Genomic DNA, 16,684 nt, shown 5'->3' with positions numbered 1-16,684 from the left:
TTCTTCTAATCTAAACTCGTGCCCTTGCGTCCTAGATTCCTTTCTAGTAGAAAAAAGGATGTTTGACAGTTCCTTATATTGGCCGCTAATATATTTATACATGTTGAGCATATCCCCCCTTAAACGTCTTTTCTCTAGTGTAAATAGTCCCAAATTGTTTAATCTTTCGTCATAGCTTAAAGTCTCCATTCCCCTACTAAGCTTTGTTGCTCTTCTTTGGATTTTTCTTTCTAATTCTATGATGTCCTTTTTATAGTGCGGGGCCCAGAACTACACTGTGTATTCAAGGTGCGGTCTAACCAATGATTTGTACAGAGGCATAATTACTTTTGAGTCCCTAGTTTCCATGCCCCTTTTAATACATGCGAGAATTCTGTTGGCCTTTTTTGTTGCTATATTACATTGAGCACTACACCCCAGTTTGTTGTCTATTTTGACTCCTAGATCCTTTTCGAGTACTGATTTACCCAATTTATCCCCGCTTAGGTTATAACTAGCACACTGGTCTCCCAAGGTGCATGACCTTGCATTTGTTCACATTGAACCTCATCTTGCAGCAACTGTTTTTGGGGTTCCCTTCCCATGTGCATATGCCATTCATGCTTCTGCAGGAGATGCCTCCGACTTTGTGTGCAGCTCAATCTGAGATGCGGTCACCTACATGCAAAGTGCATAAAGGGGCAGTCCCCCTCTGTGCAGATATTGCAGTCTGAGGCTTCTGTAGAGGACGAGAAAGCTGCGGCCTTGCAGGAATCTTTCTGAAGATGATTCTTGGGTTGGTATGGGCGTTCCAGCCTCAGTACAGGAGGTTTGTGCTATTTTGCAAATTCAAGATGCGAACCACCTAAACCTAGGACGCCAATGTTTAGTTTTAAGAACTCTGTTGGGACTGGATTCCCACCGTGTGATGACCTTACTGATTTATGCCAGGAAGCATGGCAAACTCCTAGCAGGCAGTTTATAGTTCCCAAGAAACATCCCTTTTTATCCTGCCAGTCTCAGAATGCACTAATTGGGGAGAGCCGTCCTCTATAGATGCTCATGTCATAGTCCACATTTCATTTTTGTCCATATCTTAAAAGATGCCATAGACGGGAAGCTTGAAACTGGTCTTAAGACCATTTTTTCCCTTTCAGGGGCTGCTATTAGGCCAGCGTTCGCTTATAGCAGGGCTGGGCAACACCGGCCCTCCAGATGTTAATGAACTACACATCCCAGGATGCTTTGCATTAGTTTTGCTATGTGGCCATGCTGAAACTGATGCAAGGCATGCTGGGATGTGTAGTTCATCAACATCTGGAGGGCCGGTGTTTCCCAGCCCTGGCTTATAGTATGCCTTGTCCTGGCTCTTGATGCTTGGGTTAAATATTTTAGAAAATGTTAAGACAACTGTTTCTTTGTGGTATTGTGTGATGACATTAAACATGCTGTGGCCTACTTGAGAGAGGTAGCAGTTATACAATTGTCTTCTAAAGCTTTAACTACATTAGTTGAGCACGCCGGACCCTCTGGCTACGCAGTGGAAAGCTGATCCCAATTCCAAAAAAGCTCTAGAAGACTTGGCTTTCTCTGGAGAGCTTCTTTTTTGGGTCAGACAAGAATGTGACCACCATAGCGGCCTCTAAGTCGGCAGTCTTTCCGTCTATTCCAGGGCTGGTCAACACCGGCCCTCCAGATGTTAGTGAACTACACATCCCAGGATGCTTTGCATTAGTTTTGCTAAGTGGCCATGCTGAAACTGATGCAAGGCATGCTGGGATGTGTAGTTCATCAACATCTGGAGGGCCGGTGTTGCCCAGCCCTGCTCTATTCCTACATCTAAAGCGAGACCGTACTTTTGGTCTTTCTGCATGCAGGAAAATTCAAAGGACAATCTTTTCCAAGACGCAGGCGCTTGTTAAGGGTCTAGGCTTATGTCAGGAGCAAGTCCTAACAGAACTCTCAAGACTTAAGGCCCCCATACACTATGCGATTTTGGGACGATTTCATCCGATTTCGGCACTTTGTGCCGATAATCGGGTGAAATCGGCCCAAAATCGTAGGTGTGTGATATCTGATCTGATCCGATGCGCGGTCCCGTGCGCATCGGACCGGATCAGGGAGGTCGGACGGTCTGTACATACGATCACGTCCGACCTCCCTGTATGCATATGCCTGCCACCTGACAGGCATATGCATGCAGACACCGGGGCAGCGGGTCCCTGAGCACCGGCGAGTGCTGCTGACTGACCCGGGCGGTGGTGGGGGCGGGCGGCGGGTGCAGTGAGCGCTGCTGACCTGGCCGGGCAGTGTACTTACACATAGCAGCAGCGGGGACGGGCAGCGCAGTGGCGGCTATTATATTTTTAAAATACTTGTCAAATGACCGGCCGCTCTCCGGAGAGCTCTCAGCCAATCAGAGAGCGGCTGGTCATTTGACAAGTATTTTAAAAATATAATAGCCGCCACTGCGCTGCCCGTCCCCGCTGCTGCTATGTGTAAGTACACTGCCCGGCCAGGTCAGCAGCGCTCACCGCACCCGCCGCCCGCCCCCACCACCGCCGCTGCCCGCCCCCACTACTCACCGCCCTGCAGCTCCCCGGGGTTTTTTTTTACATGGGATAAATCGCATGCGATTTATCCCATGTAAAAAATGGCACATCAAGTGCCAAATTGTATGTGAGCCTCCCGGGGAGCTGCCGGGCGGCTCGCAGGTAAATTGGGTCCGACTTGTCCCTAGGACAAGTCGGCCTAATGTATGGGGGCCTTTAGTGGATAAATCAATGGGGCCAGACGGAATACATCCAAGGATACTAAAATAACTAAAAGATATGCTGGTAGCGCCATTAACAGATTTATTTAACCAGTCACTAGATACAGGTGCAGTTCCAGGGGAGTGGAAAAGAGCAAATGTAGTTCCACTGCATAAAAGCGGAAGCAAAGAAGCAGCAAGTAACTACAGACCAGTGAGCCTTACATCAGTAGTAGGGAAATTAATGGAAACACTATTAAAAGAAAGAATTGTTGAATATCTTAAATTAAACAACTTACAGGATCCACTGCAGGGAGATCATGCCAAACAAATCTTATTGACTTTTTTTTGACTCCGTGACCAAAATAATAATAAATTAAGTTGGGACCGTAGATGTGGCATATCTAGATTTTAGTAAGGCATTTGACACTGTCCCACATCGCAGACTGCTAAATAAACTAGGAAGTGTGGGATTGGATTCTAAAAATATTAACTGTATAAGAACCTGGTTTCAGGATAGGAAACAGTTGTAGTAAATGGAGTGCATTCTATGGAGGGACATGTTACCAGTGGAGTACCCCAGGGATCTGTACTTGGACCAGTGCTCTTTAATATCATTGTTAGTGACATTGCTAATGGTATTTGAAGGGAAAGTATGCCTTTTTGCAGATGACACAAAGATATGCAACAGCGTAGACACACCAGGAGGGGTAAATGAAATGACTGATGATCTAGGTAAACTTGAGAATTGGTCAAGTGCATGGCAACTACAGTTAAATGCTAAAAAATGGGACTCAAAAACCCAAAGGCTCAATATAGTATCAAGGGTACTATAATGGAAAGGGATCTAGGAGTCACTATTTCAAGTGACTTAGGGCCTTATTTTGGTTCATTCTTTCTGACAAAATCCTTCTTAGATGGACAAAACCATGTGCACTGCAGGGGGGGCAGATGTAACATGTGCAGAGAGAATTAGATTTGGGTGAGTAATTTTGTTTCTGTGCAGGGAAAATACTGACTGCTTTATTTTTACACTGCAATATAGATCTCACTTTGAAGTAAAACCCCACCCAAATCTAATTCTCTCTGCACAAGTAACACCTGCCCCACCTGCAGTGCACATGGTTTTGCCCATCTAAGAAGGATTTTGTCAGAAAGAATGAACCAAAATAAGGCCCTTAGACAGGAAAGAAATGTAGCAAAGCAATGAGGAAGGAGCATAGGGAGAGGAATCAGTAGCAGGGAAAAAAGTAGTAATGCCACTTTATAGGTCATTGGTATGGCCTCATCTGGAATACTGTGTCCAGTTCTGGAAACCATATCTTCAGAAGGATATAAATGCAGACATATTAGAACACGAGGACATGCACTGAAACTGGAGGGAGGTAGGTAGGTTCAGGGCAAATGTTAGAAAAAAATTACTTTACAGAAAATTTAGTGGATAAGTGGAGTAGCCTCCCATCTGAGGTGCTAGAGGCTAAGACAGTAGAACAATTGAAACATGCTTGGGATAGGCATATGAATATCCTTACAAAGAAATAAGGATAAAAAAGGGTTGAGATTACCTGAAGGATGAAAAAAGGGGCAGACTAGATGGGCCAAATGGTTCTTATCTGCCGTCAAATTCTATGTTACTTTAGATTTAGTGCCTATATATTGTAAGATTGCAAGCAAGGCCCTCCTAACTCTTGTGTGTTTGTTATTACCCAGTTTGTTTTCACTGTTTTCCTATTGTAACACGCAATGGAATATTCTGTGCTATATAAGAAACTGTAAATAAGTGTCAGCTCCTACACACTTATTCGTAACCCCCATGGTCCAAGTCAATCAAAATCCCCCCTACAATGTCTTGCAGGTGGTGAAATTGCATACTAAACTCGGAAAGCCAATTCCTCCAATAGAGCCTGCTGGAGTAAATTCGAACCCCACCTCTTCATCTGCAATCAATACAAAACCTCCATCCAGCTCAAAAACTTCCCCGCCACAAAAATCAACTGATTGGGAGACCACTTCTACAAGTACGTATTACCAGTTATTGAAAATAGATCTCAAAGTTTTCATATGGCTAACCGTTTTCTTTTCCCTATAAGGTTCTCCACAGCTTACCACAAATGTCACACAAGATTCTACATCTCTATCATCAGCACCAGTGACTGAAGCAGACCAAGAGGATAGCCAGGATGGGCTTTCTGAGTCACAGCCTGTTGGAGAAAACTTTGTAGAAGAGGTGTGGTTACGTATTTGTGATTATGTATTAAGTGAGTGAAGTGGCGGAGTAATCACTAAACCTTAAATGTGACCTGAGCATAAGTGTAACCTAGCATGCAGAACTTTTTATTGCTCAAATCTTTACTTGCAACTAAAGAGAAGAGGTACAGATGCACCTATAGCAAAGATGTTAGTCATTATCATAGGTATAGTCTAATGTTAAATGGGAAACTGAAGACCCCTTTGCCCACTAAATAAGAATTTGCATCTAACTTATGGTTGGTCAAACTAGAATGGTCAGTTCTTCCTCATCTTTGCGGCCACCGCTACGCCAGTTACGTCAGCCGCTTCTTAACCGATACGTAAGGATTTCCGGTGAGTAAGTACTCCACCCTGCTGTGTCCACGCCACCATCTATTATATTTTAGTGAAGTTGTGGCAAGTGGAGTGAGCCACCAAGGCTGAAGCATGGCAAGGGAACAATGGTGCGATGTAAGTTCCGTAGCGTAAGCGGTGGCCGCAATGATGAAGTACTGAATGTTCATAATAACAATTTAGGAATGGTAATTTATCTAGTACAAATGTGCCATCGGTTAATCTTGTGACTAGTAATATACAGATCTCGTCAGAGCGGCTCTCTGCCCGCCCTTGCCATTCGCAGACTCTCGCACACCACAATCTTGGTAATGTCGCGTCGCGAGCTTGTGAGACACACACTCGCGTCCACGTCAGCCGTCGCTTGACATCCGTAGCAGTAGATGGCATGGTCTGTCTGTAAAGGGGAGGTTCAGTTGAGCAATGCCTTATGGAGGAAAACTGGTTAAAAGCAGGGCAGCTCAATCATACCTCACTCACACCACACAAAAAAATAACCTGGGTTGTTGCCGGGTCGGCATGCGGTGTGAAATTACAGTTTTGAATCCCAGGTCAGGCAAACTGACCCGGGATATAGTGTTGTTCCTAGGTCAGACCCTGGTTGCTAGGTAGTGTGAGTGGGTAACCAGGGTCGTGCCAGGTCCCACTTATTTCTATTGAGGAGGCAGCAGCATCACATCGGTGCTAGTCCTCCCCCGTCCATGCCTGACGCTCCACACCCCTAATACCTGTATGTGGCAAACTGAAGGTGAAAAAAAATTTCATGTCAAATTGCTAACTGGGAGGTAGATTTATTAAGCTCTGTGAAGTGATAGTGTCTGGTTTTTATCACCGTCCAATCAGCTCCTACCTGTCATTTTTCAAACCAAGCCTGTAACTTTTACAGTTATGATCTGATTGGACGGTGATAAAAAAAACAGACCCTTTATTACTTCATCGAGCTTAATAAATCTACCCCTGGTTTACATCTTTTCCACATGATCATATTCAGAATATGATCAAAAATGTGTCCACACCCGTTAATTATTGAATTCAGGTGTGTCAATCAGACTCATTGCCACAGGTGTATAATATCATGTACCTAGGCATGCCATCTCCATTTGCAAATGTGTGATAAAAAATGGGTCTTTCTGAAGGATTCAAGTTATGACACACAGGCAAAAATCGACTGGAGTGTGCACTGGTGATAAATTGCCAGGTACGCGCTCCTGGTTTCAGCCCCCTAATGGTTGCTGGTCAGAGGAGCATGCCTCCTCCCGGCAGTGTCATTTTCATCAGCGACCATCTCTGGTCACTGATGAAAACGGGACACTGAGCAGTGTGATTGCACCGCTTGTATGTACACCGCTTTAGTGATAGGTTGTCAACTTTGCAGTAAGACAGTTCATGAAATGTCATCCCACTGGATATTCCACTGTAAACTGAAAAATATTAGGAAGAGTAAAGTGTAATAGTGGGTACACACTCTCCGATGTGGAATTCGATTTGTGTTTTATTTCTGTTATATAGTCTTGCCTGGCAAGACTATTTTTCTCTTTGTTTTCCTCTAAACATGAATGCGCATTGGGATCGAATCTGCATCGACTCTTGCTAAAAGCATATGCATTGGATTTTTATTTTGCTTCTATAAGCAAAACTGAATAGAACAATTGTGTAAATTTCGCTGTGTACCCTCTATAACAGGGCTGGGCAACACCGGCCCTCCAGATGTTGATGAACTACACATCCCAGGATGCTTTGCATTAGTTTTGCTATGTGGCCATGCTGAAACTGATGCAAGGCATGCTGGGATGTGTAGTTCATCAACATCTGGAGGGCCGGTGTAGCCCAGCCCTGCTCTATAAGACCACGTAAAGTCAGAGTAGGGTCAAAGACTGATATGGTGCATTGTGCATAAGTTGCCAATGTTCTACTGGTTTCATAATAGAAGAAATTCAATGTATGAACAAAAACTGGGTTTCATGCAAGCCTAAAGGTGCGTACACACGGTAAGATTTATGTTCCGTATGATATTGTATACGATTTCCCAGGAAAGTCCCAGTGGCCAAAAGCATAAAAGATTTGTGCTTAAAATAACGTACAATGTGCATAAGATATCATATACGATATGAGGTCACAGCTATACTACACTATACATCTTATGCTTTCTAGACAGAATTGGGTTGCATGTTTACCCGAGCAGCTCCCTGCCAGACGACCAGCGGGAGCACGCATCGTATGTCGGATAGTGCACTATATCTTACCTTGTGTACGCACTATCTAGCATGCTATTCAAAACTGGCTAGATAGTGTGCTAGATTGTGCACTATACCATACCGTGTGTACGCACCTTTACATCACAAAGTGCTTGACTGTCCTGCATAGTACCCTGACCTCGACCCCATTAAGAACCTTTTGGATGCACTTGCATGGATATTGCGAGCCAGGCCTTCTTGTCCAACATCGGTGCTTGATATCATAAATGCTTTACAGAATGATTGTGCACAAATTCACAAAGAAACACTAATAACATAATATTGTGGAAAGCCTTTTAAAGAAGAGTGAAAGCTGTTATAACTGCAAAATGGAGATGACCTCTATATTAAAGTAATTTTATTGTATGTCATTACACCCTGTTGGTGTAACGGTCAGGTGTCTAAATAGTATTGTCCATATAGTGTAGCTGATTGTCACAATTGATGTCACTAGCTTTACCATTGATAAATTGCGTAGTTGACCTTGCCAGTATAAAAGTAAGTACATGAAGTAACTACCTATGGTCATACATTTAGACAATCTGTCCCTTGGCTGATTTTTTTGTCATTTAAAAAAAAAAAAAAAAAAAAGGTACTTATGTAGTTTCACGGCGCTGTGCTACTTCCAGTTTCTACGCTAGGCAAACTATCTAAAATAAAGTAACTTAACTCCATGCCAATGTGGATAGTTCATACCCCCACTATCCACGTTGGCATGGCGCCGTGAAACTACACAAGTACCAAGAAATTTTTTTATTGAGAGATTCTGAGGCAAGCTATAGGCATAACATTAATAACCTTCATAAGCATCAATAATGGAATAAAATAGTTACACTTTTAGGATATAGACAGGCACATAAGAAATGCAGTAAAAAGTAACACATAACATGAAAAGCAGCAATAGACGTTGCATGCTGCACTATGCTGTCAGATGCCAAAATTGGTTACAATGAGTCCTGTTGGAGAAAGTGCGCTATATAAATTAAACTTAATTACTAATTATATTGGTGGGTCATTGCCAACCACTTTTGTTAAATACCACAAAGTAGTTGTCCAGCATATTTATTGCGAGCGGCAAAATTAGTCACATTATTAAAAATATATATATATATATATATATATATATATATATATATATATATATATATATATATATATATATATAAAAAAAGATTAATTTATAATTGCAAGTCTGTGTTGAATAGCCCTTATTAATCTTTGATGAGAACAGTAACCTTATTAGATTTGCTTGCAGGTCCGTAATGAAGATGGGAAGATTGTACGTTTCCACTGTAAGCTCTGTGAGTGCACCTTCAATGATCTGAATGCCAAAGATCTGCATCTGAAGGGCCGCCGGCATAGGCTGCAATACAAGGTTAGCAGTCTGGCAAAAGCCATAGATTCTTAATCCTATTCTGTTATGGTACAGTTCTATATACTGTTTTCAGTCTAAATTTGGTCCATTCAGAAATGCTTTAGTTTAGTTGAAGATCTACAGCACAGGTCTTCAACCTGTGGCCCTCCAGATGTTGTGGAACTACATATCCCAGCATGCCCTGAGGGTTTTTGGCATGCTCTTATAGGAAAAAATGTGGCAATGCATGTTGGAACATGTAGTTTCACAACATCTGGAGGGCCACAGGTTGAAGACCCATGATCTACAGGAACAATGGAATATAGCTTTGAGAGGATAGGGTATGGGCACAAAATAGTAAAAATACTTAATTCCCAGGCAGTTTTAAGGGGGGTATTCAATCTGGGGGTCTGGGCTGTCTAGCTTGCTCGACAGCCGTGACCCAGTCCTGTTCTCTGTCTGCTCGACCGACAACATGCAGGCGGGATTCAATCTCCCACCTGCAGTGGGACCAGAAGGGGGGCATGGCCGACAGTTGTGGCCGGGAAGAGACGAGCTGCAGCCGGCAGCTCGTCACTTCCCGGTCGTTCTCAACAGAAGGAGCCCGACTGCTTGTGAAGTCAGGCTCCTTCTGCCGAGCTCCCCTGTTCAATGCTCTGGGGGAAGACAGCATTGAATAGGGCCCGGCGGCCATCTCCCTCTCAGGAGATGGTCGCCAGGGAATACCCCCCTAAATCTGGGCTTCGGTTAAGGGGGAGTGACAGCAAGGTAGTGGAGAAGGCTAAAAGATGCCCATTACTTGCATGCAAGTCGCCGTAAATTGAATGGGGTAGCATAGTCTTAAGGTGGCCATACACATGCAGATTTATCTTCAGATCTGGCTGGTTGGAACAGAAACATGGTTATGGATAAGAGCAAATGACAGTTGACCATTTGCTTGGAAATGCTGGAAAACTGACAACCTGTCACTCATCCACAACCATGTTTTTGTTCCAACGAGCCAGATCTGAAGATAAATCTTACTAGTGTATGGGCACCTTAAGACTGGGGTAGCCAACTCCAGTCCTCGAGAACTACCAACAGTTAATGTTTTCCAGATCTCCTCACAGAATCACAAGTGAAGTATTTGGCTCCACCTGTGGATCTTTTAAAATGTGTTAGTGAGTAATGAGCAGCTAGGTTGTTTGGAAAATGTGAACTTCTGGTAGCTCTCAGACTGGAGTTGGCTACCACTGGACTAAGGGGATCGATTTTAGGCTTAAGCCTCTACTGAGGTGTGTTCAGATCCAGATATAGATATTAAGGACAGTGTTTGTACTTTTTGTGCTAGTGTCAAAGCTGCAGCACACTTAGATATCTCCATGCTCCCACATTCTTACAGACCACCAGGTTCTGAGTCCCAGTAATTATTTGACCTGTATTATCTGCTTCTGCATGCCTTGGGGACCTCTCTTGAGGCTCATTGGTCTTCCCTGACATGCGCAACCAGACGATTCCCCTTTTGGTCGCTGCTTACATTGACCGTCTCGCTCTGTACCAGAACAGAAGCATTTGGAGCAAAGAGCAAACAGAAAGTAGTTAGTCTGTAATGGGTGGCTATTCACATCAAATACTTGTGGTCTCACGTGGCCAGGAAAGTCTTTGGGCTGTGTACCTGGAGTGCTGACACAATTTCTGTGAAGACTTTGCAGTTTTGTAATTTTTCAGGGGACATCCCCTAAATCTACAGGGTAATTGCTGCGGTGACTCCGGACAGTTTTCCTTCCTTCTACAGCATCTGACACCCCGGAGGGACACCAGGAAGTTACGTTTTCAGAAACACCTGTCCGCCATCTTTCCAGTACTTTAGAGATCTGCAGGACATCTCAGGAAGTCCATTCTCTCTTCTGGTCTCCATGGCCAGTTTCTATTCCAAAATCTTTCTGATTTATGTGCTAGATGACTTGTTCTGGCTCCTCCTCATTTAGAAGGTGCATAAAGGATGCCCATGTTCTTTATGGAGTCTATTTTTTTTTTTCTATCTTGCTGCCTCTAGAACAGAGATATTAGGGCATCCTTAAACATCCATGATGCTGGTTTGCAATTTCCCATCAGTCAATCATCCTCACTTGCTCAGGTTGGGGGTACATGAACAACACTTTTCAGTTTATTGCATCAACGTATGGATGGTCCGTGATTACTTGTGTTTTCACCCTGCGCATGGCAGGTCACGGAGTCTTAGAATTTGATATGACTTGAATTTCAGGTAACACATGTATAGCGATAGATTCTTTGTGACGATTCATAAATTCCTCCTTTTACTATGTTAGGAGATGATGCATTGAAAGACTTTCTGGATTATAGACTTCAGGTGTTTCTCTCTGAAATCAGACTTTGCATCTTGCCAACAAATTATTTTGTCCAGTTTCCATGTTAATGTGGTAGGGAATGCTCCCTTTTATTCCAGGCCCCTCTAGGTGAAGGTTTTGGCTATTTGTGATCAGTGAAAGGCACATGGAAGACCATTTTTCCAATTGACTTTCTGGCCTATCTATGCTCCTCCTCTGTTACTCATTCACCATTTTCCGGCCCAGCTACAGACCGGATTCATAACAGAATTCCTCCTTATGACTGCACTTGCAGACATGCATCTATGACAGAGGTAGGTTGCAGCCTGGGTAGAGCATGGTGTCATATTCTGGTACTTGTCCCTGGGGCTTCTTAGACTTCGATAAAATGGTGTGTAGTCATATTCACATGCGGTTCCTGTCCCTTGCCTGCCTTGAGCTCTCTTTGTGGTTACGCTTAACCTCTTATATACATTTTCCTTCAGTGTCTAGGTTCTTTTGAGCCCCTTGCCAATTTAAAATGGAGTGATGCACGATAATCCTCGTAGCTTTGTCTTGTCCATGGTAGCCGTGCTATTCAGATCTGTGCTTCCATCGGTTCTCCACTGCACATTCCCCTCAGATCGGACTTTTTTTTCGAAGACCTGTCCTTTTTTGTCCAGCTTCGACCCGCCTCCCCTTTTGGGTTGGCTTTTTCATTGTGGCTCTAAAGTCGTGTCTTTTCTAAAAAGGTTTATATATTTCAGTCCCTGCCTTTTTTCTTGAATGCACTATGTTCAGTCACTAGGTTCAGTCAATCTGCTCTCTTCTACAGCAATGTCTGGTCATTGCTGTATGGTGGTCTCTACAGGTAGCCACTGTTTGTGCTTTATTGGTTTCATGGACCTGACCGGTCCTTTTTTAGCCTGCTCAAGTCATCCTTTTAGCCTTTAATATGAGGTTGACATTCATTTACTTTTGTGGAAGATGGTCTTCCTCCTTGCCATCAGTTTGGCCCGGACGGGATTTGCTATTCTCTGTTTCAGAACATGTTCTTTCTGACCATGTTAAGTGAATGCTATCAGGATCTTGTGCCCAAAATGTATTGGTTTTTACACCTTTGGTGCATTGCATTGTCTGATGCGGCCTTTGGGCGTTCAATTCTTAGCGCAGCTCAAGGATGTACTTATGCTCCCTAGTGGATGAAGAAGAAATTTAGATTTACATTCTTACCTGGTTAAGTCCTCTAGGTGCACAAATAGCCCACCTTGATGCACCTACTTTGTGAGGTTTGTTCCTAAATACCTAGTCTCTGAATTCTTGTATGTGTTTATCTTTTGTGTGCTAATATTCCTAATCAATCTTGCCATGTCTTGCTAAATTAAATGACTTGTTGGGGATGGGGTATAGTGTAAAGCACAGGTTCTCAATCGGTCCTCAGGACCCCACACAGTGCATGTTTTGCAAGTCTCCTCACAGAATCAAGTAATGTCAGTCCATAATGAGTGCACCTGTCGGGTGACCTGGAAAACGTTTACTGTGTGGGGTCCTGAGGACCAAGTGTGAGAACCACTAGTCTACAGGCTGCTTTAAAAAATGTTAACCATTTGTTATCTGAACTATAACCTTTCCATGCTATACCCCAGTGTCCTTGTGCCCACTGTGGACATGAATTAAGGATTTAATCCGGTAAGAACATAATTGTTCTTTTTGGGTTCAAAATTGGTATCAAAACTGTTATGTGTCCACCACATAATCATGCAAGTGAGTAACTCCTAAATGCTTAATGCATTCCCCATTATCAAAATAAAATGGATATTATGTTAAGATGCAACATGTTACACCCTATATACATTTGTTCTTCAGAAAAAAGTGAACCCAAATCTCCTGGTAGACCTGAAACCGAGTAACCGACCTCGGAAGCAGCAAGAGGAGAAGCCAAGGAGAAACCGGGATCAGAGAAAGGCAATGCAGAGACATTGGAATGATCCACATTTTATGTGGTGCATGGAAATGAGGTGCATTAATCAAATTATTACTTTTAAATGAATGCTTGATCAAATAAGCCAGCGGTTCTCAAAGATGGTCCTTAAAGCCCCGTCCACACGGGGGGGGAGGGGGGGGGGGAAATCTCACAGTTTCTCCTTTTCATCAATGACCAGAGAGGGTCTCCGATGAAAGGGAACCTCTGCCGGCTCCTGCGATCAGCGATTTATAACTGGGCTAATAACGGGAGTGCGCACACGGCGATTTATTGCCGGGTGCACACTCCCATCACTGGCAATATGGACGCCAGCGACCATATTTTCAGCGATTTCAGCCCCTATCGCCCCTGTGTGTACACAGCTTAAGGTGCACAAACTGTTTAAGTAGAATGCTGCTTAGTCACAGGTGACTTAAATAGTACCTCAATCAATTTGATTTAACAATCTGTGCTTAGCTGTGAATATCTTTAAAACCTGAACCATTAGGGTGCTTTTGGCAACGTCTTATACCAGAGGTTCCCACATGGAGCCCAGTGAAATAGCAGGCTATCTTTTCTCCATTTTGCATTATGTTCTTGATCAGGCCTTGTCAACCGAAGACTCTCCAGCATACCCTATCATAGTTTTCAGCAATGCATGCTTGTACTTTCAGAACAGAGGTTGGCCAGGCTTTTTCTAGACCTTTATATTATGACCCTATTTTGTCTTGCATCCTAGCAGAAGCAGAATGGAGCAAAGTCCTTAGTTATTGGGGCGTTATGTAATTTTAATTTGGAGATGATGGTGATGAATATTAGAGTTCAGTTTGTTCATTCACCTTCATAACACTGCCATCCCACTCAGTACTTCCTATATTCCAAAACCTAAAAGTACTACAAAGTCAAATTTTATGTTAAGATGAATGATCAGTAGAGGGATAATTAGCGTTAAGTTTACAAGTTAAGTTTGCAAATCAGGCAACTGAAACTGTTAGATTTAGTTATACCCCGTTCTCACTGCCTCAAAAACCTGGGTTTTTGCCAGGGCAAGCAGTAATTTCCTGTGTCCTGTCTTAAGGTGCGTACACACGGGGGCGATTATTGCAAATATCGCTGGAAATGTGGTCGCTAAGCGACCATATTGCCAGCGATGGGAGTGTGCACCAGCGATAAATCGCTTTGATCAGCCCCTGAATGGTCGCTGGTTGGAGGAGCATGCTCCTCCAACCATCGGCTTCCACTCCTCTTCTCCCATCAGTGTGACATTTTCATATGCGACCATCTCTGGTTTCAGATGAAAACGGGACACTGAGCAATATTATTGCTTGCAATATATTGCCAGCGATCATATTGCCCTGTGTGTATGCACCTTTAGTGTGAACGGGTGTGAGTGAAATTCCCGGGTGTAATGACCCAGGAATTACACACCGTTTTTTTGCAGGGTTATTCCTGGGTAATACACGGGTGTGGCAGTGTGAACAGGCTAGACCTGGGTTTTTCTCACGAGATGCAAAAAAAGCAAGCTCAATACATTGCTCAAAGCTGCTTTTTCAACAGCCAATCAAAGCTGCTCTTAGATTCCACACACTTGTTGGCAGGCAGACCAGGGGAAGCGGTGTGAATAGGGCAGACACGGGAATTTCTCAGGTCTAAGGTGCAGTATGAATGGGGTCTGTAGAGCTGAGATGTGCCCTGCCAAAAACCTGGCAACAAAAACCCGGGTTTTTGCAGGGGTGACAATGAGAACGTGGTATAATTTTTATTGAGGCCAAATACCTGCCTCCAATATTCCTGCGATCAGGACGGTAAAGGCATTCACTGTCAGATTTGGTTTTCAGAAACAGAATCTCAAGTACAAAAGTGGCCAAGCAAATGGTGAACTAGAATAGCCATTTACATAAATATTTTGTAATTTCTTTAGATTAATCCTAGATAAACTGCTTACATATAGGGTACAATAGGCTTTTAGTAGAGCAGTGTTTTTTTTTTTTCTTTGTTCTTGCAGACGTTATGAAGAGGACATGTACTTAAGACAGCTGGAAGAGGAGTACATGTTTTGGAGATATGAACATGAGCGGCGCATGCACTACTGGGAATCTATGCACCTCAGGGGTAGGACTGGTGGACCTGTACCACTCATGGTTAGTATAGTGCACTAGGCACTGTTCTCATTCTATTTTAATAGTATTGTGTGCATGCTTCTGTCTACAGTAATGTTTTTGTAGTTTAAATATGTTTTTGTGACCCCCCCCCCCCCACCCCCCCACCCTCTCTTTCTCTCTCTGAAGCCCTCCCTTGCCCCTCAGGCACATGGCACCATGGATGACCACTACCTTATGAAAAAACATTCACAAATTTATCCCACTGAAAAAGAACTTAAAGCTGTACAGAAAGCTGTATCTTTCTCTGAACGAGCTCTCAAACTTGTGTCTGAAAAACTACGTGAGGAAAATGGAGGCAAAGACTCCAGGTAAGAAATGTTATCCATGTTCTGTGTTTTTTTTCTTCCTTCTGTCTTCCTCATGTATATTCTGTAGAATGCAATTGTGCGGGAAAACAAATAGTTGTCGGTGGTGTTTAAAATTGAGATTAACTGTATTTCTAAATCACATCAGTGAGGCAGTTCCCTCCATTATGCAGTCATTGGAGCACATAAATGTCTTTGTTTTTGAACATCAAAGCTGCTTACCTAAATATCCTAATCCCTTTGGGACATATGTAATTCCTGTGATTTGCATTCCTCTTGGACTACTACGGGTTTTGTGCCTTGCCTTTCACACGCTCAACAGCCCCATTGGGTATTCACCAATGGCAGCCTCCCTACAGAGTGGTTTATAGTCTGTGTTCTTACTAGCATAGTCGCAGGACCACCACTGCCAGTCTATTTGGTTTCTCCAACATGAATGGCTCTTCAATTGGTGCAAGTCCAGCTTGGACCCAAATGGTGCACCTGGATGCTCCATTGAACACCGTAATAAAAAATATGGGTACCATTATGTAGTATTAGGGCTACCATATCAGAGATGCCTTGCATTGGCTGGTGGCTTAGTTACATATATTTACAATTTGATTTAAGATGTATGCATTTTTATTAAATAGAGTGTAAATCTTATTACAGATTCGTTCTAGTGTGCTGGGACTTCAGTTTTTTTTTTTTATATTCCATCTCTAATTTAGATCTGGCTTCAGTGTACTTTCCACGATAAAATTACATTTTTATAGACCTTAATCAAATTCCTGCTTAATTCCACGGATAGTATTGGTTCATCAATACATGTGTTGATCTGAAGATGGCTTTCATGGTGGAGCTTGCCCAATTTCAGTCTAGTCTTCCAGGTCTTGGAAAATTTATTTGTACCCAGAGGCTTGTCAATCTTTTTGGTGGTGGTTTCAGGTGCAACCTGAACTAGTCCACCAGTGGGTGCTCCTCACCACAGACTCTAGCCTCAAGTTAGGGAGCAGTCATTCAGGAGGTGACCTTTCATGATAAAACAGAATATAGTCTCCCAATAA

The 16,684-nt window shown here is 43.2% G+C and overlaps 1 protein-coding gene across 1 annotated transcript in view; it reads left to right on the top strand.

Moving 5' to 3' along the window:
- Positions 1-16,684, top strand: part of ZFR2 (zinc finger RNA binding protein 2) — a 94,657-nt gene that overhangs the window by 39,111 nt on the left and 38,862 nt on the right. The window contains exons 6-11 of the mRNA XM_083179350.1: positions 4,587-4,749; positions 4,822-4,958; positions 8,804-8,923; positions 13,075-13,226; positions 15,177-15,312; positions 15,460-15,641. Coding sequence (XP_083035476.1) covers positions 4,587-4,749; positions 4,822-4,958; positions 8,804-8,923; positions 13,075-13,226; positions 15,177-15,312; positions 15,460-15,641 — 890 coding nt within the window. The remainder of the gene's footprint in view (positions 1-4,586; positions 4,750-4,821; positions 4,959-8,803; positions 8,924-13,074; positions 13,227-15,176; positions 15,313-15,459; positions 15,642-16,684) is intronic.

The sequence above is a fragment of the Crinia signifera genome, chromosome 1 (genome assembly GCF_055691185.1).
Source record: "Crinia signifera chromosome 1, ASM5569118v1, whole genome shotgun sequence".
Lineage (NCBI taxonomy): Eukaryota > Metazoa > Chordata > Amphibia > Anura > Myobatrachidae > Crinia > Crinia signifera.
This window is presented reverse-complemented; position numbering and strand designations above follow the sequence as displayed.